Source organism: Carcharodon carcharias, chromosome 17 (genome assembly GCF_017639515.1).
Source record: "Carcharodon carcharias isolate sCarCar2 chromosome 17, sCarCar2.pri, whole genome shotgun sequence".
In the NCBI taxonomy this organism is placed as follows: Eukaryota; Metazoa; Chordata; class Chondrichthyes; order Lamniformes; family Lamnidae; genus Carcharodon; species Carcharodon carcharias.
In genome coordinates, this window is record NC_054483.1 from 69,604,737 (window position 1) to 69,631,342 (window position 26,606).

At 42.8% G+C, this 26,606-nt stretch overlaps 1 protein-coding gene across 1 annotated transcript in view; it reads right to left on the reverse strand.

Moving 5' to 3' along the window:
• atrnl1b (attractin-like 1b) overlaps positions 1-26,166 on the reverse strand; it is a 1,080,114-nt gene extending 1,053,948 nt beyond the window's left edge. The window contains exon 1 of the mRNA XM_041209279.1: positions 25,883-26,166. Within this exon, the coding sequence (XP_041065213.1) occupies positions 25,883-26,166 (284 nt within the window). The remainder of the gene's footprint in view (positions 1-25,882) is intronic.
• Positions 26,167-26,606: the final 440 nt, after the last annotated feature.

A 26,606-nucleotide genomic window follows, 5' to 3' on the forward strand; every position in this document is an offset into this window, starting at 1 on the left:
CCTCGTCCTCAATCTACCGGTCAAAGATGCATTTATCCAGGACAGTATTGTTAAGAGTGACAACCGCACAGACCTTGAAGACCAAGTCCCGTCTTCACATTGAGTGTTGTGTGGCACTGCCACCGTCATAAAAGGAATAGATATGAAACAGATCGAGCAACTAAAAACTGGGCATCTATGAGGCACTGTGAGCCAACAGCAGATTTGTATTAAACCACATCTGTAACCTCATGGCCGAGAACATCCCACACTTTGCCATCATCAAGCCTGGTTCAATGAAGAGTGCAGCAGGAGGACATGCCAGGAGCAGCATCAGGCATACCTAAAAACCAAAATGTCATCCTGGTGAAGCTGGCATGCAAGTTGTCCATGCAGGTAAACAAGCTAAGCTGCATGCAATTGTCAGAGCTAAGCGTTCCCATCCCACAACCAACAGATTTAAGCTCTGCAGTCCTGCCATATCCAATTGTGAATGGTGGTGGACAATTAGACAGCTGGAGGAGGCTCCACAAATATTCCCAATGATAGGGGAGCCCAAGACATCAGTGCAAAAGATAAGCCTGAAACATTTGCAACAATCTTCAGCCATGTTCCATCTCTGCCTCCTCCCAAAGTCCCCAGCATCACAGGTGCTAGGCCGCAGCCCATTCAACTCAGTTAATGTGAAAGCAGCACTGGATACTGTAAAGGCTAAGGGTGCTGACAACATTCTGGCAACAGGACAGATGACTTGTGCTCCAGAACTAGCCACGCCCTTAGCCAAGCTATTCCAGTATAGCTGACATCTCCACAAAAATGGGGAAAATTGCTCAGGTACATCTTGCGCTAAAAAAAACAGGACAAATCCAACCCAGCCGATTATCGCCCCCATCAGTCTATTCTCAAAGTGATGGAATATTTTGTTGATGATGACAGTACTATCAAGCAGCAGCTATTCAGCAATAACCTGCTTACACTCTATTTGGGTTCCACCAGAGCCACTTGGCTCCTGACTTCATTACAACTGTGGTCCAAACATGGGACAAAACAAGAGATGAATTCCAGAGGTGAGTTGAGAGTGACTGTCCTTGCCATCAACGCATCATTTGACTGAGTGTGGCATCAAAGAACCCTAGCAAAACTGGAGTCAATGGGAATCAGGGGGAAAACTCTTCGCTGGTTGGAGTCATACTTAGCATAAAGAAAGATGGTTGTGGCTGTTGGAGGTCAGTCATCTCAGCTCCAGAGGAGTTCCTCATAGTAACCGAGGCCCAACTATCTTCAGTTGCTTCAATGACCTTTCCTCCATATAAGCCAAGTGGGGGTGTTCACTTACAATTGCACAATGTTCAGCACCATTCATGACTCCTCAGATATTAAAGCAGTAGGTGTCCTTATGCAGCAAGCCCTGGACAATATTCAGGCTTGGGCTGTTAAATAGCAAATACCATTCACACAACACAAGTGGTGAGCAATGACCATCTCCAACAAGAGAGAATATAACCACAGACCTTGACATTCAATGGTATTATTACCACTGAATCGCAGGGACAAAAAGAGAGAGCTCTAATGAGAATCAGAGATTTAAAAGATAACCGGCCCGAGGACAGATTGAGAGTTAATTAACATTTTTTTGTGTTCACTTAAACTCCAATTTCAGTGCAGTAAATAAATAACTCAAGGCTGGCAGGGATGCTCATACCTGTCGACTGCACATCCTGTACCATGTGGGGATTCCAGGACCCATGTCCTGAACAACTACATGTGCAGAAAGTGCCACCAAATGGAAAAACTAGAGTGCGGGATTTTGGAACTTGAGGAGCAGCTAGTGCCACTCAGGAGCCTCCGCGAGGGTGAGAGCTAAGTGGATAGCATTTTCAGAAAGCAGTCATCCCAGAGGTTATGAAAGAGCAGGCAGAGGGGGATTGGGTGGCCATCAGACAGACAAGAAAGGCAAGGCAAGCAGTGCAGCAGACCCCTGAGGACATCCCACTTTCTAACAGGTACTCAGTTCTGAGTACCAATGGAGGAGAGGGTTCCTCTGGAGAAAGCAGCAAGAATCATGACCAGAGCACCATGGGTGGCTCAGATGTGCAGGGAGGGAGAAAAGAGGAGAGAGCAATAGTGGTAGGGGACTCTATAATTAGGGGAACAAGCAGGCACTTCTGTGGTCGCAGACATGATTCCAGGATGGTATGTTGCCTCCCTGGTGCAAGGGTCATGGATATTACCAAGCAGCTTCAGAGCATTCTGCACATCCAGAGGTTCACATTGGTACCAACAATATAAGTAGGAGGCCCTGCAGGAAAAGTTCAGAGAGGTAAGAAAGAGATTAGCAAGCAGGACCTCAAAAGGTAGTAATCTCCATGTTACTTCCAAGGCCACATGCTAGTGAATATGGAAATAGGAGAATACAGCAGATGAATGCATGGCTGGAGAAAAGATGCAGGAGGGAGGGCTTCAGACTTCTGGGGCATTGGGACCCATTCTGGGGAAGGTGGGATCTGTACAAGCCAGACCGTGTCCACCGGAATAGGACCAGGAAGAATGTCCTTGCAGAGAGATTTGCTAGTGTCGTTGGGGAGGGTTTAAACTAGATTGGCAGGGGGATGGGAACCTAAGGGCAGATTTAGATAGGACAAACGCAGAGCAGGATACAGAAAATTAGTGGGTGATTCTGAAAGGCAGAAGCAGCAAAAGGTCAAAAGATTTACAGCACAGGAACTTGGCAATATTAAAAAGGTATTTATTTAAATGCAATAAGAGCAAACAAGCCAATTAGCTGAGGGCACAGAAGGACACATGGCAGCATGATACCATCGCTATATCAGAAACTTGGCTTAAAGAGGGGCAAAAATGGCAGCTCAACATCCCTGGAGGGTTTTCAGGCAGGAGAGAGGAGGCTAAAGAAAAGGTGGAGATGTAGCATTATTGGTTAAAAAATCAATTACAATTGTGAGGAGGGATGATATACTAAATGAATCATCAAATGAGGCCCTATGGGTTGAGCTCAGGAATAAAAAGGGGGCAGCCACACTACTAGGAGTGTACTATAGACCACCAAATAGAGAGAGGGAGATAGAAGAGCAAAAATGTAGGCAAATTTCTAGAGTGCAAAAACAATAGGGCAATAATAGTTGGGGACTTCAACTACCCTAATATCAACTGGGATATGAACAGTGTAAGAGGCACAGAGGGTAAAAAAATTCTTGAACTGCATTCCAGAGAGCATTTTTTTAACCAGCAAATAACAAGGCCAATGAGAGGAAGTGCAATTCTAGATTTAGTATTAGGAAATGAATCTGGGCAAGTGGATGAAGTAACAGTGGGTCACCATTTTGGTGATAGTGACCACAATACAGTTAGATTTAAGATAATTATAGAAAAAGACAAAGATAGAACAGGAGTAGAAGTTCTATATTAGGGAAAGACAAATTTTACAAAGCCAAAAGGTGTTCTGGCAAAAGTGGGCACGTTACAGCTATTTGGAAGGCGACTCAGTGACGGGCTAGTGAGAGGTATCCTAAAGCAAGATTCTACAGATTGTATACATGTCCCCACAAAGAAAGAGGGCGGTACTGCAAAATCTAGAAGTATACAAGGTAAGATAAAGCAGAAAAAGAAAGCTCATGGCAGTCACAAAAATCGTAATACTGCAGAAAGCCTAGAGAGGTATAGAAAGTACAGGGGTGAAATAAAAAAGGTAATTAGAAAAGCAAAAGGAGGATATGGAAAAATATTGGCACGTAAAATCAAAGACAACCCAAAGATGTTTTACCAGTACATTAAGAACAAGAGAATAACTAAGGAAAGGGTAGGGCCGATCAGAAATGTATGTGCTAACTTGTACTCTGATGCTGAAGATGAGGGCAGGGTTCTTAACATATATTTTGTCTCCATCTTCACCAAGGAGAGGGTTGAAGCAGATATTCTAGTTAAAGGGGAGGAGTGCGAAATTTTAGATACAATAAGCATAGAGAGAGAGGATGTACTGGAGGGACTGACATTCTTGAAGGTAGATAAGACACCAGGGGCAAATGAATAGTATCCCAGGCTGTTAAATGGGAGCCAAGGAGGAAATAGATGATCTGAGGATTATTTTCCAATCCTCACTAGATATAGGTGAGATACCAGCAGACTGGAGGTCAGTGAACATTGTACCATTATTTAAAAAGAGTGCAAGGGCTAGATTAAATAATTATAGGCCAGTCAGTCAGTCTGACATCGGTGGTGGGCAAATTATTAGAATCAATTCTGAGATACAGGATAAATTGTCACTGTCACTTAGAAAGGAACGAATTAATCAGGGATAGCCAGCATGTTTTGTTAGGGTAAGGTCATGTCTTACTAATTTAATCAAATTTTTTGAGGAAGTAACAAGAAGGATTGATGAGGGTAGTGCAGTGAGTGTTGTCTACATGGATTTTAAAAGGCATTTGACAAGGTCCCACATGGCAGACTGGTCACAAAAGTAAAAGCCCATGGGATACAGGGGAATGTGGCAAGTTGGATTCAAAATTGGTTCAGCGATAGGAAACAAAGGGTAATGGTCGAAATACATTTTTGCAAATGGAAAATGGCTTCCAGTGGCATTCCACAGGGCTGTGTTGGGTCCCTAGCTGTTTGTTGTCTATATTAATGATTTGCACTTAAATGTGGGTGGCATGATTAGGAAATTTGCAGGTGACAAAAAATTGGCAGTGTAGTTGATAATGAAAAGGATAGCTGTTGTCTCTAGGGTGATATTGATGGTTTGGTTAAGTGGGCGGAAAAGTAGGAGGTGGAATTCAGTCCGGCTAAGTGCAAGCTAATGCATTTGGGGAGGGCAAACAAAGCTAGGGAATATACAATAAATGGGAGGATGTTGGGAGGGGTAGAGGAAGTGAGATACCTTGGCGTGCATGTACACAGGTCCTTGAAGGTGGCAGAACAGGGAGATAAAGTGATATAGAAAGCATATGGAATGCTTTCCTTTACTGGACGAGGTATTGATAAAAGCAGGGATGTAATGATGGAACTTTATGAAATACTGGTTAGACCACAGCTGGAATTGTGTACACAGTTCTGGTTGCCAGATTACAGGAAGGGCATAATTGCTCTGGAAAGAGTACCGAGAAAGTGTGTTAGAATGGGGCCAGGGCTTGAAAATTGCAGCTATGAGTAAAGATTGGATAAGCTGGGGGTAGTTTTCCTTAGAACTAAGGAGGCTGAGGGGTGACCTGACTTAAGTGTACAAGATTATGAGGGGCCTAGATAAAGTAGACAGGGATGCCTTATTTCCCTAGCAGAGAAAAGTGAATTACCAAGGGGCACAGATTTAAGGTGATTGGTAGAAGGATTAAAGGGGATATGAGGAAAAACATCTTCACACAGGGGATGGTGGTGTATGGAATTTGCACCCCGGTTTGGTGGTGGAGGCAGAAATCCTCAACTCATTTAAAAGGCACCTGGATCTGCAAGTTAAGTGCTGTAACCTGCAAGGTTACGACTAGGTGCTAGAAGCTGAGATTAAAATGGGCAGCTAGTTTTATTTTTATTTTTCACCCAGCGCAGACACGATGGGCTGAATGACCTCTTTCCATGCTGTAACTTTTCTATGGTTCTATGAACAACTTTCATAATTTAACTGAATAGAGAGAATGTTTTGTCTTGTTGGAAACATAACTCGATGTCATCAACATAAGATGGTCACCTAAGAAATACAACAAGAAATTCAGAAGAGCCTTTTTTTACTCAATGAGTGGCAAGAAGTGGAACTCGCTACCAAAGGGAGTGGTTGAAGCAAATAGGATAAATGCATTTAAGGGGAAGCTAGATAAGCCTAGGAGGGAGAAGGTAAACAACATATTTAGATGAGGAAAGACGGATGCGGTTCAGGTCGTAGTAGCAAACTAAGAAAGCAACTGAAAAGCAAGATCAAGTAGTTCCCAAAAATATCAGGATACGATGCATATCCTAGTTTCTGAAATCTCTGCACAAAGATCACTATGATAGGTAGGTTCCTGTCCCAATGGCCATTAAAGTGATCTGACATGATTGAAAAGTAGGCTGCCATGTCACTGCATTCAAAAGAATTTACAATGAAAGGATATGGATATCTGCACCACGTCCATTGGTATTGGGAGTATCCACGGTAGAAAAATTTCTGGTTCCATTCCTCTGCAGTCATGCTATCAGAGGATGAAAGGGATAAATGCTTTCACCTCAAAATCTCAAAACTGTAGCAGAAGGGGAAAAAAACTGCATTTCATTATTCAGTCTCAGCTTCAAAATGAACACCTGTATAGTCTAGGAATACAGGGGTGGTGGCGGGGGGGGGGAGATTGAGCACAAAACTAAGACTAGTTCGTTTCATAGAAAAATTGCCTCATAACTTACCTACAAGGAGCTAAGTCACAAGTGCATCCAATTTGAGGAAGGTAATTGCATATTTTAGTTTAATGCACTGGCTGTTTCTAAATGTTCATTTTGCATTACGCAAAGCTGATGCAGATTTCACCGTGATTTTTTATGCCTCTTTTGAAATGCGTATAAAGTTAACGGCAGCTGCATATTTCATACAAGAATACATCATCAATACCACCATTAAGCACATTGTGGTGTGCTGCGGGGCAAATAAATCAGATTCCCAAACAAAAACAGAGGCAAGCAAGTTGATTTTTGTTCTGGTTCAAGCAAATTTAGAATGTACATTAGCTTTTGTGAAAGTGGATTTCAGTCAAATTTGTAAGCATGCTGATTTCCAAAGTGGAGTATAACCAGAGTGATGAGTGACAGAATTGAGTTTGCTTGATCACATTATTTATTATTTTCCAAAGTAACTTTGAAGATGAGAACCAATAATGCAACAAATGAAAAACAAAATTAGACAATCATACGTAAGCATTCAATATCCATTACTACATATATTTCTTGAATTTAGTGCAATAGTTCATACAGCCTGAAGCAAAACAATGCAATTTTTGTTTAAATCATACCAGTAAAAGGATAGAAACGGCTGATTTTAATGCTGGATATTTTGGGAAGAGGTTAGAATATTCAAGTAGGGTTTTGAGCTGAAATGCCTGGCATTTAAAAAAAATCAATTAGTGCTGGTGTCATGTGTCAGGATTTGGAAATGAGTGATATTTAAGTAATGTTGTACGTTTTATATTAAAATGAATCCACACAGGTTTAAAATTCTTTTTGCAGCTATTTGCTGCAGTTGCAAAGAAACAGGTCATGTGTGAAATGAGCCAAGCACTGAATCTGAATGACACCGATTGGTGGATATGAGCAAATTGTTAGGTTAAATGCAGAATACAGTTTTTTTTTCCAGATTTCCAGTATCCGCAAAGTGCTGGGAACACTCAGCAGGTTTGACAGCATCTGTGAAGAGAGAAAGAAAATGTTGAGCTGAGTGTTACTCTTCAGAACCAAAGGCAGGCAGAAATGTGATGAGTTTTATTCTGTTGAAAAGGGGGAGGGAAGGAAAAACCAAAAAGGGAAGGTCTGAATAGGTAAAAGTTAAATGACAAAGATGTCATGTAACAAAGGGCGATGAGAGTGGCAATGGTTGCAATAAAGAAACAATGCATTTTTCCTGATTTGAGTGTGAGTTTTTGTTTTATTCAGTCATGGGATGTGGGCATCACTGACTAGACCAGCATTTAAAGCCGATCCCTAATTGCCCTCAAGAAGGTGGTGGTAAGCCACCTTCCTGGACCGTTGCAGTCCACAAGATGTAGGAACACCCACAGCACTGTGAGGGAGTTCCAACATTTTGATCCAGTGACAGTGAAGGAACTGCAATATAGTTACAAGACAGGATGATGTGTGGCTAGGAGGGGGAACTTGCAGGTGGTGGCGTTCCCAGGCATTTGTTGCCCTTGCCTTTCTACGTGGTAGAGGTCACAGGTTTGGAAGTCAAAGGAGCCTTGGTAAGTTGCTGCAGTGCATCTTATAGATGGCACAAACTGCTGCCTCTGTACGTCGGTGGTGAAAGGAGTCGATGTTGAAGGCAGTGGATAAAAGGTTCCAATCAAGCAGGCTGCTTTGTCCCAGATGGTATCCAGCTTCTTGAGCATCTCAGGAGCTGCACTCATCCATGTAAGTGGAGATTATTCCATCATACTGCTGAGTTGTGCCTTCTAGATGGTGGACAGGCTTTAGGGAGTCGGGAGATGAGTTACTCTCCACAGAATTCCCAGCCTTGGACCTGCTCTTTCAGCCTCAGTATTTATATGGCTCATCCAGTTTAGTTTCTGGTCAATGGTAACCCCCAGGATAGTGGGGGATTCAGCGATGGTAATACCACGATGTCAAGACGCAATGATTAGATTCTCTCTTATTCAATGTGGTCATTACCTTACTCATGTGGTGTGAATGTTACCTGCCATTTGTCAGCCCATGCCCGAATGTTGTCCAGATCTTGCTGAGTATCAACACGGACTGCTTCAGCACCATTTGCAAATTGTGCTCAATATTGCACAGTGAACAGCACCACTTCTGACCTTACGATGGAGGGGAGATAATTGATGAAACAGCTGATAGTAATGGCTGGGCCTGGGCCACTACAGAGTAACTCCTACAGAGGGGTCCTGGAACTGAGATGATTGAACTCCAACAACCACAACCATCTTCCTTTGTGGTAGATATGACTCAAACAGTGGAGAGTTTTCCCCCTGGTCCCCATTAACTCCAGTTTTGCCACAGCTCCTTGATGCCACACTCAGTCAAATGCTGCCTTGATGTCAAGTGCAGTCACACTCACCTCACAAGTTCAGTTATTTTGTTCATGTTTGGACCAAGGTTGCAATGAGATCAGGAATTAAGTGGTCCTGGCAGAGCCCAAACTGAGCACCAGTGTGTAAGGCAGCACTGGCGACAGCACCTTCTGTCACTATTTTGATGAGAGTAGACAGATGGGGCAGTAATTGGTCAGGTTGGATTTGTCCTGCTTTATGAGGACAGGACATACCTGGGCAATTTTCTACATTGCCAGGTAAATGCCAGTGTTGTAGTTGTACTGGAACAGCTTGCCTAGGGGCGCAGCTAGTTCTGGAGCACAAGACTACTATTGCTGGAATGTTGTCACGGCCCACAGGCTTTGCAGTGTCCAGCGCCTTCAGTCATTTTGATTCACTCTACGTGATACCAAGAACTGGATGAAGACTGACACCTGAGATGGTGGGGACTTCAGGAGGAGGCCGCGATAGATCATCCACTCAGCACTTGTGGCTGAAGATTGCTGCAAATGCTTCGACCTTGTCTTTTGCACCGATTTTCTCAGTCCCCCATCATTGAGGATGGAGTATTTGGGAAGCCTCCTCCTCCAGTAAGTTGTTTAATTGTCCACCATCATTCATGTGGCAGGACTGCAGACCTTCGATCTGATTCATTGGTCGTGGGATCACTTAGCTCTGGCTCTTGTATGCTGCTTGCATTGTTTGGCACGCAAGTAGTCCTGTGTTGTAGCTTCACTAAGTTGACACCTCACTTGTAGGTAAGCCTGGTGCTGCTCCTGGCATGCCCTCCTGCACTCAGCAAGGAGCCAGGCTTGATGGTAATGGTAGAATGGGAGATATGCCAGGCCATGAGGTTACAGATTGTAGTCAAATACAATTTTGCTGCTGATGGTCTACAGCATCTAAACGATGCCCAGTATTGAACTGGCAGATCTGTTTGAAATCTATCCCATCTAACATGGTGGTAGTGCCACACAACATGAAGGAGGGTTTTTTTTTGTTATTCGTGCAGGGGATGTGGGTGTTGCTATCTGGGCCAGCATTTATCGCCCATTCCTAATTGCCCTTAAGAACCAAGTGACTTGCAAGGCCATGTCAGAGGCATTTAAGGGTCAACCACATTGCTGTGGGTCTGGAATCACATTCAGGCCAGACCGGGTTAAGGATGGCAGATTTCCTTCCCCTAAAGGGCCAGATGGGTTTTTACAACAATGGATACATGGTCACTTTTATTGAATTCAAATTTCACCATCTGCTGTGGTGAGATGTGAACCCGAGTCCCCAGAGTATCACCCTGGATATCTGGAGTACTAGTGTCAATATCACTACGCTACTGCCTCCCCTTCAATGTGAAGGCAGATCTTCGTCTCCACAAGTACTGTGTGATGCTCATTCCTATCAATACTGTCATGGACAAACAGATTGGTGAGGACAAGGTCAAGTAGACTTTTCCTTCTTGTTGGTTCCCTCACTACCTGACGCAGACCCAATCTATCAGCTATGTCCTTTAGGACACAGCCAGCTCGGTCAGTCGTGGTGCTACCAAACCCCTCTTGGTGATGGATGCTGAAGTCTCCCACCCAGTATACATTCTATACCCTTGCTACTTTGTGCTTCTTCCAACTGATGTTCAACATGGTGGAGTCCTCATTCATCAACTGAGGGGGATGGTCGGTGGTAATCAGCAGGAGATTTCCTTGCCCATGTCTGACCTGATACCATGAGACTTCACGGGTCCGGCATCAATGTTGAGGGCTCCCAGGGCAACTCCCTCCCAACTGTAACCCACTGTGCCACCACCTCTGCTGAACCCATTTTGCTGGTGGAATAGGACATCCCCAGGGGTGGTGATGGTAATGTCTGGGATATCAACACTAAAGTATGATTCCGTGAGGATGACTATGTCAGGCTGTTGCTTAACTAGTCTGCGGGACAGCTCTCCCAATTGTGGCACAAGGCCCCAGATATTATTAAGGAGGACTTTGCAGGGTCGACAGGGCTGAGGTTGCAGCTGTCTTTTCTGGTACCTCAGTTAATGCTGAATGATCCGCCCGGTTTCATTCCTTATGAAGTGCAGTGGTTTGATACAACTGAGTGGTTTGATGAGCCACTACAGAGGGCAGTTGAGAGTCAATCACATTGCTGTGGGTCTGGAGTTACATGTAGGCCAGATCAGGTAAGGATGACAGACTTAAAAACAAAAAACTGCGGATGCTGGAAATCCAAAACTAAAACAGAATTACCTGGTAAAACTCAGCAGGTCTGGCAGCATCGGCGGAGAAGAAAAGATTTGATGTTTCGAGTCCTCATGACCCTTCGACAGAACTTGAGTTCTGTCGAACTTTTCTTCTCCGCCGATGCTGCCAGACCTGTTGAATTTTTCCAGGTAATTCTGTTTTTGTTAAGGATGACAGAATTCCTTCCCTAAAGCACATTAGTGAACCAGGTGAATTTTTGCAACAGTTGATAATGGTTTCATAGTCATCATTAATGAGACTACCTTATAATTCCAGATTTATTAACTGAATTTAATTTCCAACAGAAGGCAGAATCATGAAAAGCAAATTGTTCTTTGCTTTCAGGCTTTCTACAAGTATTCACACCTATCAACATTGGGACGGCATAGGTGAGGGTAGCAGATTTTAGTGACAAATCTAAAGGCAAAAGCCACTGAACAGGGAAGAAGTTAAAAGAGACAGCTCACTTCCCGTGGTCTGAATAAACACAAAGGAGACAAGAACCCTCCCTTATCAAGATGCCCTGCTGAGCGAAAGTCTTGAAATTCCTAGGCACTTTAGAGATTCGTGCCAATCAACTTCATGTAACCCTTGGTCTGTTTCAACGCTAAGACAGCCTAACTATTATTGTTGACTCAAACCAGAGCAGAAACAGTTCGAATTTAAGTTTTGATTATAATTGTTACTCAGTACATTCGCTTGCTGTCTACAAAATAGATTAATTAAGGTTTCCTCACTGAAGCGCTCCTAGTAAGCTTACTTAATTCTGGAGAAGCACATCATAGGATACCATAAAAGCCAATACCTAGTACAGATAACAGGATCATTTGTTACTTGTTAAAAAGTTGATCGTGGGACACAGGCAGTGGCAAAGTCCACATTTGTTGTCCATCCTCAACTGCCCTTCAAAGGTGGTGGTGAGCTACCTTCTTGAACCACTGCAGCCCATCAGTCTGTACGATGTAGGCAACCCCACCTTGCTACTGGGAGATGGAGAGAAAAAGGACAGTTGCAGGACGACGACGACGAAATAATGTCCATTTAATTCCAAAAAAGGAGCAATGACGACAGGGGGGAAACTTTCATGCAGCAAGTGGTTAGAATCTGGAGTGCACTACTGAGACTGTGGTGGAGGGAGATTCAATCATGGCTTTCAAGAGAATTGGATAATTTAACTTTAGTGAAAAAATTGAAAAGCTATAGGCAGGAATTAGGGAGTGGAACTAGGTGATTTGCTCTTGCAGAGAGCCAGAATGGATACAACAGGCCAAATGACCTTCTCCTGTGTGTTGTAACCATTATGATAGTCAGGATGGTGAGTGACTTGGAGGTGAACATGCAGGTGCTGGTGTTCCCACACATCTGCTGTCCTTGTCCTTCTCAGCTGCCAAAATCCACAAAGATACTGAAGAAGCCTTGGTGACTTAATGCAGTCACAATGAGTTACATACAAAAACACATGAATGTGGAGTTAGGCCACCCAGCCCCTCAAGCCTGCTCTGTAATTCAATAAGATCATGGGCTGATCTGAATGTAACCTCAACCCCACATTGCTGCCTACCTCCAATAACCTTTCACCCCCTTGTTAATTAAGAATCTATCCAGCTCTGCCTTTAGAATATTCAAAGGCTCTGCTTCCACCACCTTTTGAGGAAGAGTGCCAAAGACTCTCAACCCCCAAAAAATTTCTCATCTGCCTTAAATGAGCGACCCTTATTTTTAAACAGTGACCCCTAGTTCTAGATTCTCCCACAAGAGAAAACATCCTCTCTACATCTGCCCTGTCAAGAGCCCTCAGGATCTTAAAGGTTTCAATTAAGTCGCTTCTTACTCTTCTAAATTCCAGTGTATGCAACTTGATGGTGGGTGGTGTATCAAGTTGACTGCTTTGTCTTGGATGGTGTCAAGCTTAGAGTGTTGGTGCTGAATTCATTTAAGCATTCCATCATTGTGTCTTGTATTTGGAGAAGCTTTAGAGGCAAGTTAATCACCATAGGAACACCCAGCTTCTGACCTAGTCTTGAAGCCACAGTGTGTGCGCCTGGTCCAGTTAATTTTCTGGTCAACGGCAACCCCCAGGATGATGGTGGGAGACCCAATGGCAGTGATGCTGTTGAGTGCCAAAGGGAAGGTGGTTAGGCTCCCTGTAGTTGAAACGGACTGTATTGAGCTGCAAATGGTACGGAACACTGTGTAAACATTAGCAAATATCCCCATTTCTGACCTCATGATGAAGGAAAGGTCATTGATGAAGCAGCTCAATATGGCTGAGCCTAGAAGACTACCCTGAGGAACTCCTGCGGAGTTTGTCCTGGGTCAGAAGTGACTGGCCTCCAACAACCACAACCATGTTCCTTTCTCCCTGGTGCAACTCCAACACGTGGAGAATTTTCCCCAATTCCCATTGAACTAAGGCTCCTTGTGGCTGCATTTGTCAAATGCTACCTTGATGTCAAATGCAGTCACTCTCATTCTTCTCCCCCCTTCCTCCTGTCCTCAGAATTCAGCTCTTTGGTCCATTATTGGACCAAGACTGTAATGAGTAGCAAAAACAAAAATTGCTGGAGAAACTCAGCAGGTCTTACAGTATCTGTGGAGAGAAAGACAGAGTAAATGTTTTGAGTTCATATGACTTCTTCAGAACGGTTCTGAAGAGGAGTCATACGGACTAAAAAAATTAATTCTGTCTTTCTCTCCACAGATGCTGTCAGACCTGAGTTTTTCCAGCAATTTTTGTTTTTATTTCAGATTTCCAGCATCTGCAGTATTTTGCTTTTATCATACTGTAATGAGTAGTCTTTGCAGAACGCAAAACGGTGAGCAGGTTATTACTGTCCAAGTGCTGCATTATAGTGCTGTCCATCACTTTATTGATGACTGAGAATGGCCAATGGGCTGGTAATTGCCCAATTTAATTCTTCCTGCTTATGAAAAAGTCACACCTGGGCAAATACCTACTTTGACAGGTAGACGCAGCTACACTGAAGCAGGCTTGGCCTAAATAGCCAAGTGGTTATGGTACTGGGTTTGTAACCCCAAGATCAAGAGTTCAAATTTCACAATGGCAAACTATGAAACAATGTAACTTCATCTGAAACAGATGGAAACGGGTTTGTACTCGAAAGAGTTACACTGAAGCAGCTTGACTAAAGGCACAAATAGTTCTAGAGCATTCTAGAGCACAATAGCACTACAGGTAGGATACAGCCTTTGCTGTATCCAGTGCACTCGGCTTTTTCTTAGAATCACGTGGAGTAATTCAAATTGGGTTGGGGTTGGGGAGGAGAAGCTGGCTTCTGTGATGCTGGGAGCCTCAGGAAGCAGCTAAGAGGCACCATCCACTTGGCACTGGCACTTCTGGCTGAAGATAATTGCAAATGTTTCAGCCTAGTGTTATCCACTCATGTGCTGGGCTCTGTCATCATTAAGAATGGGGTGTTCATGGATTTTCCTCCTGTTTAGTTGTTAACTGTAAATCACCAAATTTGGATGTGGTAGGACTGCAGAGTTTTTATTTGATCCACTGATTGTGAGCACTACTTCTGCTATTTAGCATACATGCAGTCCCGTCTTGTAGCTTCACCAGGTGCTGCGCCTGGCACACTCTTTTACACTTCTCACTGAGCCACAGTTGGTCCCCTGATTTGATGATCATGGTAGAGAGGAATATACCGGGCCCAAGTTACAGATTGTGCTGGAATAAAATTTTGCTGATCACCCACAGTGCCTCATGGATGCCTAGTTTTGAGCTGCTGAACATGTTCTGAGTTTATCTCATTTATTACAGCAGTCTTGCCATATAACACAATGGAGGGAATCCTCAGTATGAACTCAACAACGTAATAACATAAGCACCAGCAGGAAGACCATACAGCTATTCGAGTCAGCTCCGCCATTTAATATCATAGCTGACCTTGGGCTTCAACTCCACTTTCCTGCATGCTACCATATCCCTTAACTCTTGAGAGGTCAAAAAGCTCTCTACTCAGCCTTGAATATATTCAATGATGGTGCAGCCACAACCCTGAAGATGGGACTTTGTTTCCACAAGCAGTGTGCAGTGGTAACTTGTACCACTACTATCATGGGCAAGTACATCTGCGACAGGTGGACTGTTGAGGGTGAGGTCAAGAAGGTTTTCCCCCCTCACGTCGCTTCCCAACACCTGTTGCAGGCCATATTTGGCAGCTGGGTCCCACAGGGTTCGGCCAGCTGGGTCAGTACTAGAACTACCAAGCCACCACTCTTCGTGATGGACATTGAAGTGCTCCAACCAGATTATTTTTTTCATGCCCTCAGTCCTTCTTCCAAGTGGTGTTCAACATAAATGTGTACCAATTTATCAGCTGAGTGAGGGCAGTAGGTAGTAAATCACCAGGTGGTTTCCTGTCCATACTCTACCTGATGCCAGGAGACTTCAGAGGGTCCAGAATCAAATGAGAATGGAAGGACTCTCAGGGCCGCTGTCTCTCAACTCGAAGATATTGTGTTGTCACTTCTGATAAGTCTGTTCCGCAAGTAGGAGAGGACATAGGGTGAAGAAGTTGTTTGGAGCTTTGGTTGAAAGGTATGAATGAATGTATGTCAATGGCAGGCTATTACTTGACAAATCTATATGGCAGCTTCTCCTGTGCGCCCATGTCCAAATCCAATGCCTAGGTCACTGCCAGGTGGTCCATTCAATTTTATTCTTATTACAGTTTCTCGTAGAGGTTTAATGCAACTTAATGGCTTGCTAGGCCATTTCAGAGTTAAGCATCAATCACACTACCATGGATCAGGACCCACACAGGCCAGACTGGGTAAGGCCAGCAATTTCCTCCCCTAAAAAGGTCACCGGTGAACCAGATGAATTAAGGCAATCCAGCAGTTTCATTGTCACCATTGAGACCAGATTTTATTTAACAATTTAAATTCCCCAGCTGATGTGGTGGAATTTGAAGTAATGTCCATAGATCATTAGCACAGACGCCTGGATTACTTGTCCAATATCATGACCACTATTCTATCATCACAATGGGGTGTTAAATCAAGTGTTTCATTGAAGGGAAGGGACAGAAAAGAAAGATCCTAAGCAATTCAAAGATGAGGAGACAATTCCCCTGTTACTGTGGCCAATATTGCTCCTCAGTAATCATCACCAAAATAACTTAACTGGTTATTCATTTCATTTTCTGTTTGCAGGATCACGTCTTACAAGCTGACTGACACTCTTGTCCACTTAACCAGAACTAAATTTCACAAAACAAATTAAATGAGTGAAGAAATTTGTACACCCAAGATAATTTGCTATATAAATCTAAGTCATCTTATAAGTTATCAGTAGGTCTGGCACTGTATGTGGAGACAAAAAAAAAGTGTTAACAGGGCCAACAACCCAAAACGTTAACACTCTTTCTCCATAGATGCAGCCTGACTCAAGTATTTCCAACATTGTTTTTATTTCAGAGTTCCAGCATCTGTAGTGTTTTGCTTTTGTGTTAAATGTAGATCAGGTCTCTCCCCCCACACCAACATACAAAGATAAAAATTAGGAGCAGGCCACTCAGCCCTTTGAGCCTGCTCTGCCACTAAGGCGATGGCTGATCAGATTGTGACCTCAACTCCACATTCTTGCCTATCCCCAATAACTTTCACCCCCTTGCTTAGCAAGAATTTATCTACCCCTGCCTTAAGTCAAAGAGTCTGCTTCTATTGCCTTTTGAGAAAGTTCCAAAGACTCACCACCCTCAAAAAATTTCTCCTCCGTCATAAATGAGCGACTCCTTATTTTAAACATTGACCCCTAGTTCTAGATTCTCCCAAAAGAGGAAATATCCTCTCCACATCCATTCTGTCAAGACCCCTCAGGATCTTATACGTTTCAATTACATCACCTCTTACTCTAAAATCCAGTGGACACAAGCCTAGCCTGTCCAGCCTTTCCTCATAAGACAACCCACCCATTTCTGGTATTAGCCTAGTAAACCTTCTCTGAACTTCTTCCAATGCATTTACATCCTTCCTTAAATGAGACCAATACTGTATACAGTACTCCAGATTTGGTCTCACCAATGCCCTGTATAATTGAAGCATAACCTTCCTACTTTTGTATTCAACTCCCCTCACAATAAACCATAATATTCCATTAGCTTTCCTAATTACTTGCTGTATCTACATACTAACCTTTTGCAATTCATGCATTAGGACACCCAAATCCCCATGCATCTCAGAGCTTAGCAATCTCTCACCATTTATTGACCAAAAAGGGTCAATTTCACATTTTACCACATCATACTCTATTTGCCAGATCTTTTCCACTCACTTAACCTATCTATATACCTTCATAGCCTCATGTCCTCTTCACAATTTACTTTCCTAGCTTTGTGTCATCAGCAAATTTAGCCTCTTTCCCCTCATCAAAGTCATTTATATAAATTGTAAAAAGTTGAAGCCCCAGCACTGGTCCCTGTGGTACACCACTCATTACATCTTGCCAACCAGAAAATGGCCCATTTATATTACCTTATGTTTTCTGTTAGCTAATCAATCTTCTATCCATGCCAATGTATGTCATCTCCTATACCATGAGCTATATCATCTATTTTTTCCAATGACCTCTGATGTGGCACCTTATCAAATGCCTTCTGGAAATCCAAGAACTGTACATCCACCCGTTCCCCTTTATCCACAGTACATGTGACTCCTTCAAAGAACGCCAACAAATTTGGTGAAACATGATTCCCCTTTGAAAAAACCATGTTGACTCTGCCTGAAAACCTTAAATTTTTCTAAGTGCCCTGTTATAACATCTTTAATAATAACATCTAACATTTACCCTGTGACAAAGTTAAGCTTACTGGCCCGTAGTTTCCTGCTTTCTGTCTCCGTCCCTTTTTGAATAAAGGATTACATGTAATCTCAGAAACCCAGTGTAGCTTCCAGCCATCCCAGGGTACTGTGGGCATGGTGTTTGTGGCTGGAAAGATCCAGGAAAAATGTCAGGAGCAAAATCAAGAATTGTTCCTCACCTTCATCGATCTGATCAAAGCATTTGATTCTTTGAATCGTGAAGCTCTACGGATCGTCCTCCAACGCTTTGGTTACCCGTTGAAGTTTGTCACCATCCTGAGACTCCTGCTTGCCTGAGTGGAGGATCTGCAACTGACACCCTTTCACATCTGGGCTGGGGTTAAAAAGGCTGTGTGATCGCCCCCTTGTTCACCATTTACCTGACTGTCATCACCCACCTCATCCCAGATGACCTACCGCCTGGTGTCAACATTCAGATATTGTCTGGATGGGAAGCTCTTCAACCTTAGTTACTTCTGGGCAAAAACAATACTCACCACCATGGCCTTCAGTTTGCAGATGACTGCTGCATGACGTCTCACTCTGTACAGGACATGCAAAGAATGCTTGACCTCTTCAACACCTTGTATAAGAGGCTTGGTCTTTCCTTAAACATCTCCAAGGCTAAGGTCCTTCACCAACCTTCCCTTGGCCAGTTCAGCATCCCTTGCTCCATCCACGTAGATGGGGTGGCTCTGGAGCATGTGCAGCACTTCTTTTATCTCAGCAGCTACCTCTCCCAAGGGACGACCATTGATGAGCAAGTCCGATACCAAGTGAACTGTACCAGCAGTGCCTTCTTCAAGCTGCGCCAACATGTCTTTGACAACAGGGACCTTTGCAAGTCAAAGGTTCTGGTTTATAAGGTCATTGTATTGAACATCCTCCTCTATTGCAGCGAAACATTGATTGCCTACCGACGCCACATTAAGATCGAGAGCTACCATCAGCAGCGCTTATATCGAGTCTTGGGCATCAAATGGGAGGACCGGACTAACGTGAGTGTTCTCCATGAAGCTGCGTCTACCTGCTCCTAAGGAACCAGCTCCAATGGCCAAGCCATTGCATAAGGATGGCCCGAAAACCACCTCCCTCAGCAGGTTTTCATCTCACAGCTCTCCGTTGGCCAACACTCAAAGGGAGGTCAAAGGAAAAGGTATAAGGGTACACCCCAGGTCACCCTAAAGCTTGAAGGCATTAACACCACTGACTGGGAGGAGAATGCTGCCAATTGCGTGGCATGGCACACCTGATCCATCAAGGCACAAGCCACTTGAGGGCTCAGCAACTTGACAGCGAGGCCTAATAGCGGCAGCAGAAGAAGAAGGAAGCCAACCCGGGGCTGCAATTTCCACTCCACTGCACAAGAACATGCCCTCACTGTGGAAGAACACGTGGATTCAGAATTGGGCTCCTAAGCCATGTGAAGTCTCACCAAGCCTGACGGACATCATCCCCGATTCCGAGGGACTGACGACGACGACAAGCATGAGAAACAAACAAACAATCTCAGGAGCGGTGAACAGAAAACAAACTACATCAGCATTACTTTCATTTTTAAATATATCATGGCCTCTCCAAAAATCAGGAACAAGTATGAAACCAAGAACATATTTGCGGTGACATGAAATTATAGCCAGGAACTTGGATAAATTTGTTTAGCAGTTTAAGCCAATTTTGTTATCTAGCATTCTGCTTCGTCACTTGTGGATATCAAGGAAGATCGTGAGAAGTCAGGTGATAAAATTAGTGAGCCAAAACAAAGTGAAAAAGGTTCTCTCTCTTCATTTTAATCCCTGTACATACTATAATATAATACTATAAACAGATGTCTGAGCAAGTGGAATCACATTCTTGGACACAATAGGGAAGATTTATGTACTGAATCAATGCTAATGCAAAAAAAAATTCTGGGAATAAAGAAAATCCCAATACACAACTGAATGCCACAGATGGAAGCATTCAGCAAGAAGGAGACCATTCCACCCAAAGATGTGTAAAGCAGCAATGGAATTAATGTCTTATCACTGGAACAGGAAGAGGAGAAAAATATTTTCTGAACCAACTGTGTCAAATTGAAAAGGACAAATATATTTTGCATTAATTATGCATAAAAATCAGAAGAGACACACCAAGAATCTATTAGTTATAAGTCAACCCTCTACTAAAGCAAAGAGCTTTCTGTGCTGCACCTGGTCAGAGACAGAACAGATTAGTAACACAAGCTTGGTTTAAGTAATATAGCAACATTGGTACTAGTTTATTTTGAAGCCAAGCAAGCCTTCATAAAATAGCTCACTTCACAATTTCTCTCAACATTGACCTGCAATATCTAAAAATTCCTTATTCAATACTTCCCTCAAACTATCACTTTTGATGATTAGCTGAATGCCTTACATCAAAATATGAACCTTTGAGGCCAAGAAAAGAACCATTCCCACACCAATTTGAGGATCAATTAAATAGTCCAGAAACTTGAACATATAATCTGGGATGCCATTGCAGTGAACTGAGGTTGTACTGTGTCACGACTCACTGGGGATAGAGCTCTGTAATATCAAGCTCCACTGTTCCTCAAGCCTCGACAAATGTGACAAGTTTCACCAAGCCACCAGATTGCCCCAATTCTACCTAACTGTTTAATTTAGGTTAGCAGAATACGAGTACCAGGTTTGTAAGCTTAAGTAAATAACTGTTTGTTGAACATATCTTTAACTGGTGGCAAAAGAAAGTATCAACTGCTAACTTCTAACACTATAACTTAAACTCTACCCCCTCCTTAAATCCCTAGACACACATGACACATAAGACACACAAAACATGGATTTTAAGGGTGGGATAAAACAGCTCAATAGCACCCATCCGCAGTACAGGATTCGAGGGGTTGATTTTGATCGATGTCTTCCAAATTCCTTTCAGTTCTTGTTGGCCACGAGGTGGTCTTCCAGCACTTTCAGTATTTAGTTCACTGGTTGAGAACTTGCTTTTCAATGTCTCTAACAGTGATTTTCCCCTTTACCTTTTTACAAGAGTTTACTCAGAGATACAGCAGGTTATAGAGATGTGAGGAAAAGAGATTTTAGATATTTTCTCTTTGCAGGCCAGCAGCCACCACACAAAACCTTAGTCACTTGGTCAGATGCCAATTAAAATACTGTTGTCAATCAGCTCCCTTGGTCCAGGACACCTTTCACGGCGCATTCGGTTCCAGGACTACAACATTGTGTCTATATCCTGGCCAATATTTATTATTCTCACGCAGATTCTGCGATCCAAATTATCTGGCTATTAATTCACTGACGTACATAGGAAATTCCTTATTCCTAAATTGGCTGCTGTGTTTCCTACATTCCAATTGTGACTGCACATCAGAATACTTCATTTGCTGTAAAGTTAATTCGGATAACCTGAGGATTTGGGAGATGGTTTATAAATCTGGTGCATGTCCTTTCCAATATTTCAGATCTTGCCCGCTTCCTCTCAAAGCAGCAAATCTCTCGCCTCCTGCGACCCTCCCCCCCCCAAAACATGGCAGCTTTCATGCAAAGGTTATAAAACCATTCCAAGCTACACTCATTGTACTACATGACTGCTTTTGACCGTATTTTCAATTTGTATTGCAATATAGGTCAGCTTTACCTCACAACCCAAGTTTGAGGTTGTTCTTTAAACAGCCACACTGTAATTAGCATGAGAGCCACTACAACGATAATTCTACTAACGCTAGTTTTCTCTGCCCTCCCTCCTTTTTAAAAAAGGCATTCCCTGAACCCACTAGTGTTGCTATTTTTAATCTCCACGATTGTAGCGTATACATTTGACCCAATTTCCTAGTACCAGACTGTAATCAGGTACAACACTGAAACACTCAGTCACTGCTGGAGTCAGAATGGTGGGACAAAAAACAAATTTTCCCATTTACAGGTATTACTGTAGATTGCAGCGTAAGTGTGAGAATGGATATTTTTAAAAATATTTGTGGGGAATATTGTGTTATTCCGTGAAGAAGTCTGTGTGTGTGTGTGTGTGTGTGTGTGTGTCTGTGCATGTGTGCATGCATATGATTTAATTAAACTGGTAAAAGGTTACTAGAGACAAGTTGTCTGGGAGGTTAAGACAGGAAAGGATGGACGCATTAGGTATGCATTTGTAATGAGATATTATGGTGGTTTGAGGTACAAGTAAATGGGTTGGATCTAACATTTGCATTTTTAGATTAATTGTGAGTTTATCTGAACATCAAAAAAGGGAAGTCAGAGGTGACAAGAAACATTTTTGCATCTTACTGATATTCCATGGATAAATGGAAGTAGATATATTACATTTTATTGACCCAAAAGCAGAGACAAAATAGAAACATGAAAGATTTTGCCTTTGGAAGGATTTGCGATTCAGAGGTACAAAAACAACGGAACCTGAAATGAATTGGATGGCTGGGTGGGTTGGGGGGGGGGGGGGGGGGGGGGGGGGGGGGGGGGGTATTCTCGTTACTGTGGAGAGCTTGGGTTGTAGGTTATACGAGGAAGATCGCCTGGAAACCACTCTAGGCTGGGAGAAGATGCAGTTTGAATCAGCCATCCAATCAAGCCAAAAGAGTCTTGGGCTGCAACAAGCAGTTTTGTTCTGAAGTCTTAGATTTCCACAGCAGAGCGAAAGTGTGTTGAAGAGGTCATGTGTCATGCCTTTATTAAAGCTACAACAGTTAGCCTTGGGTAATATTACTGGATTTTGTTTATAGTTAAACATCTATAAGGAAATGTTGCCTGGAGGTTGTTTACTTGTGGGTCTGACCAAGTGGAGTGTCTTTTGGGGGGGGGATATTTTATAAGATTAATTTTAGCTGTGTAACTGTAATCTTGTGTGGTTAAGTTTTTATTTTAAAAGAACTTTTACTTTTAATTTTTAAAAATCCCAGAAGTGGCAGTGGACTTCTTGCTGCTGAGATCAGTATGTTTTCTTCTTGGTTTTCAGAATACAAAAAAAAGGGTATGGCCTGTAAGCCAAGTTTCCCTTTGGGATCTGATTTACTCAGCAATTAACATCTGCTATGGTCATAACAATAGGGTAACCTTTAAAGCCTCCAAAAATCATTCCAAAAACAAGGGGGGGAAAGAGAGGGAGTGGCAGTGCTGACTTATACGCAGTATAAAAGGTGAACTGCCGGTGAGAATGGTCATCATTTTGAAATGTGAAAACACAAATACAGGTAATTCACATTAATTCAACGTGCACAGTTCATTGAATGATTTAAACAGTACAACGTTTTGACCACAAAGCTTTTTAAAATCATGAAATTCATAGTCTTTGGCTTCCAGCACAAAGAGTTCAAATTTATCGAGTCACTAACTATGGCATCATAATAAAAGGATCCCACTCTGTATCAGATGTGCTGTTTCCACTTTCAGAATCAAGCCTCCACAACAAATCATGTTCTGCATTTTTTGAACAATTTGTTTGACGCTTGCTGCACCAATGGCATCCCATGATTTGATAGTGAAATCACACAAAACATCAAGCAAGGCAGCAAGTATAGTTCAACTCTCCATGAAGGTTTTTTTTCAGTCAACAATCCACTTATTTCATTCATTGTGAACATGATCCTTAAACTGCTGTTGAGGCACACATTCAAACAAAAGGTTGAACAGCTGATGTTAGACCTTCGGTATAACTGCAACGTGGGTGTTATTTCTTCACAGGCACCTCTTGATCTCATCGGTTATGTGGGATCTGAACATGTCCCAAACTAATAAGCTGCATTCTTTACATAGGCCATGGGACACCTATTCCGTAACTTCAATCCACCCTCATCCATTCAACTGTTGTCATGAACATGCACAAGAACTCATACAGGAAATTTGACGTTCCACATGGTTTTAAGTTTGAAAATTACCATAGGCTTTAATTTCATTCTGTCATGCAGGCTAGTTCCACCTTGAATCTTGTCTTTCTGTCTCGTTGTTTTCACTAGAACTGTGTGAACCTGTCCACGCCACAGTTTGGCTGCATAATTGAAATTCATGGGCATCTCATTCATGTTGCCGCACAATGTGTACTCAATTGTGCTGCTGTCTGATGATTATTTGTTGGAAACTGGCAATTTTGGCATCAAGGTCTTTTGGTTGAGCAATCTTGGTCTTCTGCCACCAACACTAGACATTTTTGTTCCATAAAGCAGCTACACCAACTAGGTGTTTGTCTGAAATCTTCGCTGGGCTCCAGATTTGATCTGACCCACTTAAGCGCGTACATACACATTGCATTTCCGATGACAACGTAACTCTTCCAACCATTTAACCTATTCCGTTGCATGTTTCTTAGGACAGAATCCAGGTGCTGGCCTGACTGTGACTGTGCATTTGATCTTGGGCATCTTCCCTAGGACAGATTCCTTCTTCCATTCTCACACCACAAGCGCTGAATTTCCTCACTGGAGCACAGTTTTTGACGAGTTAGCAAATGTTAAGACTTAAAACAGTTTCATACTTTATTAATTTTTCTGGAGGACCCACTCCTATTCACCACACACCATGTCATATGCAGTCTGCTCTGTGTGGTTGTGTCTTAAACTCCCACACATCTTCGCAACAGCCCATATCACCTGCTTGATTCTATGCCACTGATTTAACAGTATAAAGGTAAAACATGCAGTTCTAGGGCAAAAAATTGAAAGCAGACTACTAATGCAAATATAGCTCTGCATAGCTGAAGGGGGAGGGAGGGTCGACTTGTACACCACGATCAAGTGCCACCATGCCGCGGACTGCATGAAAATGACTTTATGCCTGTAATTTCCCTGCTTAGGGAACACCCAATTTCTAGGTAAGACAGGAAGGAGAAATGCAAGCAAAGAACCAAATCAAGCATGACTAGCCAGTCTCATTTTTAGCAGCTAACTATATAGTAACAATGGCAAAGCCCTGGGAGCAGATTGCCTGCAAACCCAGCTACTCACAGAGATTGCATGGCACAAGAAGGTATTTTTAGTTGGGGGGGGGGGGTGGAGGAAGAAATCCAATTCAACGCAAATAGCATTACGTCGCTTCAAAAATGGCATAAAACCAAGCATTTCAGCTGTTTTCACTTTCAGTTCTCAAAACTGTTTCTTTAAAGAATATGTCCCTTACAATTGCAAAAAATCAGAAAGGTTTTATAGGACAATATAAACAAAATTGAAAAGGGATAGCAATGGTATTTGGTGGACTTTAATTCTAGTCGCCTGTTAAGTACAAAAATATTTTATGTATAGCAATACCGAAATTCAATCCCTCTCATTCCGCAAACATCTTGTATGATGCGAGCACTATAATCGCCAAGTCCTGATATTAAATAATTTTATCAATGTGGAAAAAAATATAAAAATCAATTGCTTTAGAGATAAGAGAGCTTTGCACCAAATTAAAAGGGATGAGTTATTTTTTAGGTAAAGCGATCATTTGTAGATGCAGCATGCAAATTAAAATATTACTATAGAGATCGGCGTTCCAATTCAAAAAAACTACAATAAACTTTGCAGTTACGCAACAGAAAATATGAAGACAATATGCTGTCCGTAGGATGGTTAATATCCAATGTCGCTCGGGAGATTTCAATTGTTACTTCAAGGCTACTTGACAATATTTCACACATTGCAAAGGCCTGGACACCGATGTCTACAATCTGCTTTATAAATCATGAATACGGTTAACTTAGTTTGAAGATGAAGGATTGCAATGAAATATCTTGTGTTGACTGTCCCGAGACGCGTTTACATCACGGTGATAACAGCAAATCCTTGTTCACTGCAATGGAAATAATGCATCAGTGTCAAAGCTGGATTTACAAATTGTTCAGGAATGCACTTAGATGCTACACAGTTATTCCCAGAACCGATGAGTCCAAGATTTGCACTCTGCCCGACAATGTAGCCTTATTAACAATGAAAATGCTCGCTTGAAAAGCTATTATTTAAAATCTTACCGTGCCAGGGACTGATGCTCACTTTATAATCAAAAAAAAAAATCAGTGTTGAAATGCACTTTTTAAAATGGAAGAAATGACTTGAGGCAGCTTCATTTTCTTAAAATATTTAAAACCCCATATTAAAGATCAAATGAAATCAGTGGGTCTTACTTGAATCTGCCCCCGCAGTGTTGACACTGCTCGCCGACCCATCCTTGGTCACAGACGCAGCTCCCATTCACACATCTCCCGTAGATACACGGCGCCTTGTCGCAGTCTCGGCAGAGCCCCACACGGGCCGACACCACCAGGTAAAGGAGAGCGTAGCAGACACCAGAGCGGCAGGGATCCGGGCCGTCCCGAGCCGCCGTCGTCGTTGAGGGCCCCTTACTCCAATTCCAGCGACTCAGCCCCGGGCCGGTTTGCGGGTTCCCAACGCCGTTCGCAGCCGCCATTTTAACCTGGTGTAATTCAGACACCCCCACCCCCCCCCCCCCCCAAAAAGAAGAAAACAACCCCCTCGACTCCCTCCGCCTCCTCTTCAAGTCAAGTGGGACTCCTCCCTCAATAAAACAAATCAACCGCCTCCCCCCCCCCCCTCGCCTCTAGGACTTTTAAAAAGAAAAAACGGAGTCAAATAATATTTTAAAATATTGATTTTCCCAAAAAGTCAAAAACGATGTTATTTAGATTGTCTTTTTCCTGTCTCTTAAAAGTCAAAAATTAATTAAAAACGGAGACCACTAGGTTGGAGAGGCTTCAGGTGAATCGCCGAGCTTTTAAAACGTCTGCAAAAAGTCAGCCAAGATGTGTTGAGAGCAATAAGAAGGAACGCCAGGACAGCGGGAACTCCAAGACTGCTCATCATGAGAGAATTCTTGCCAAATATATTTAT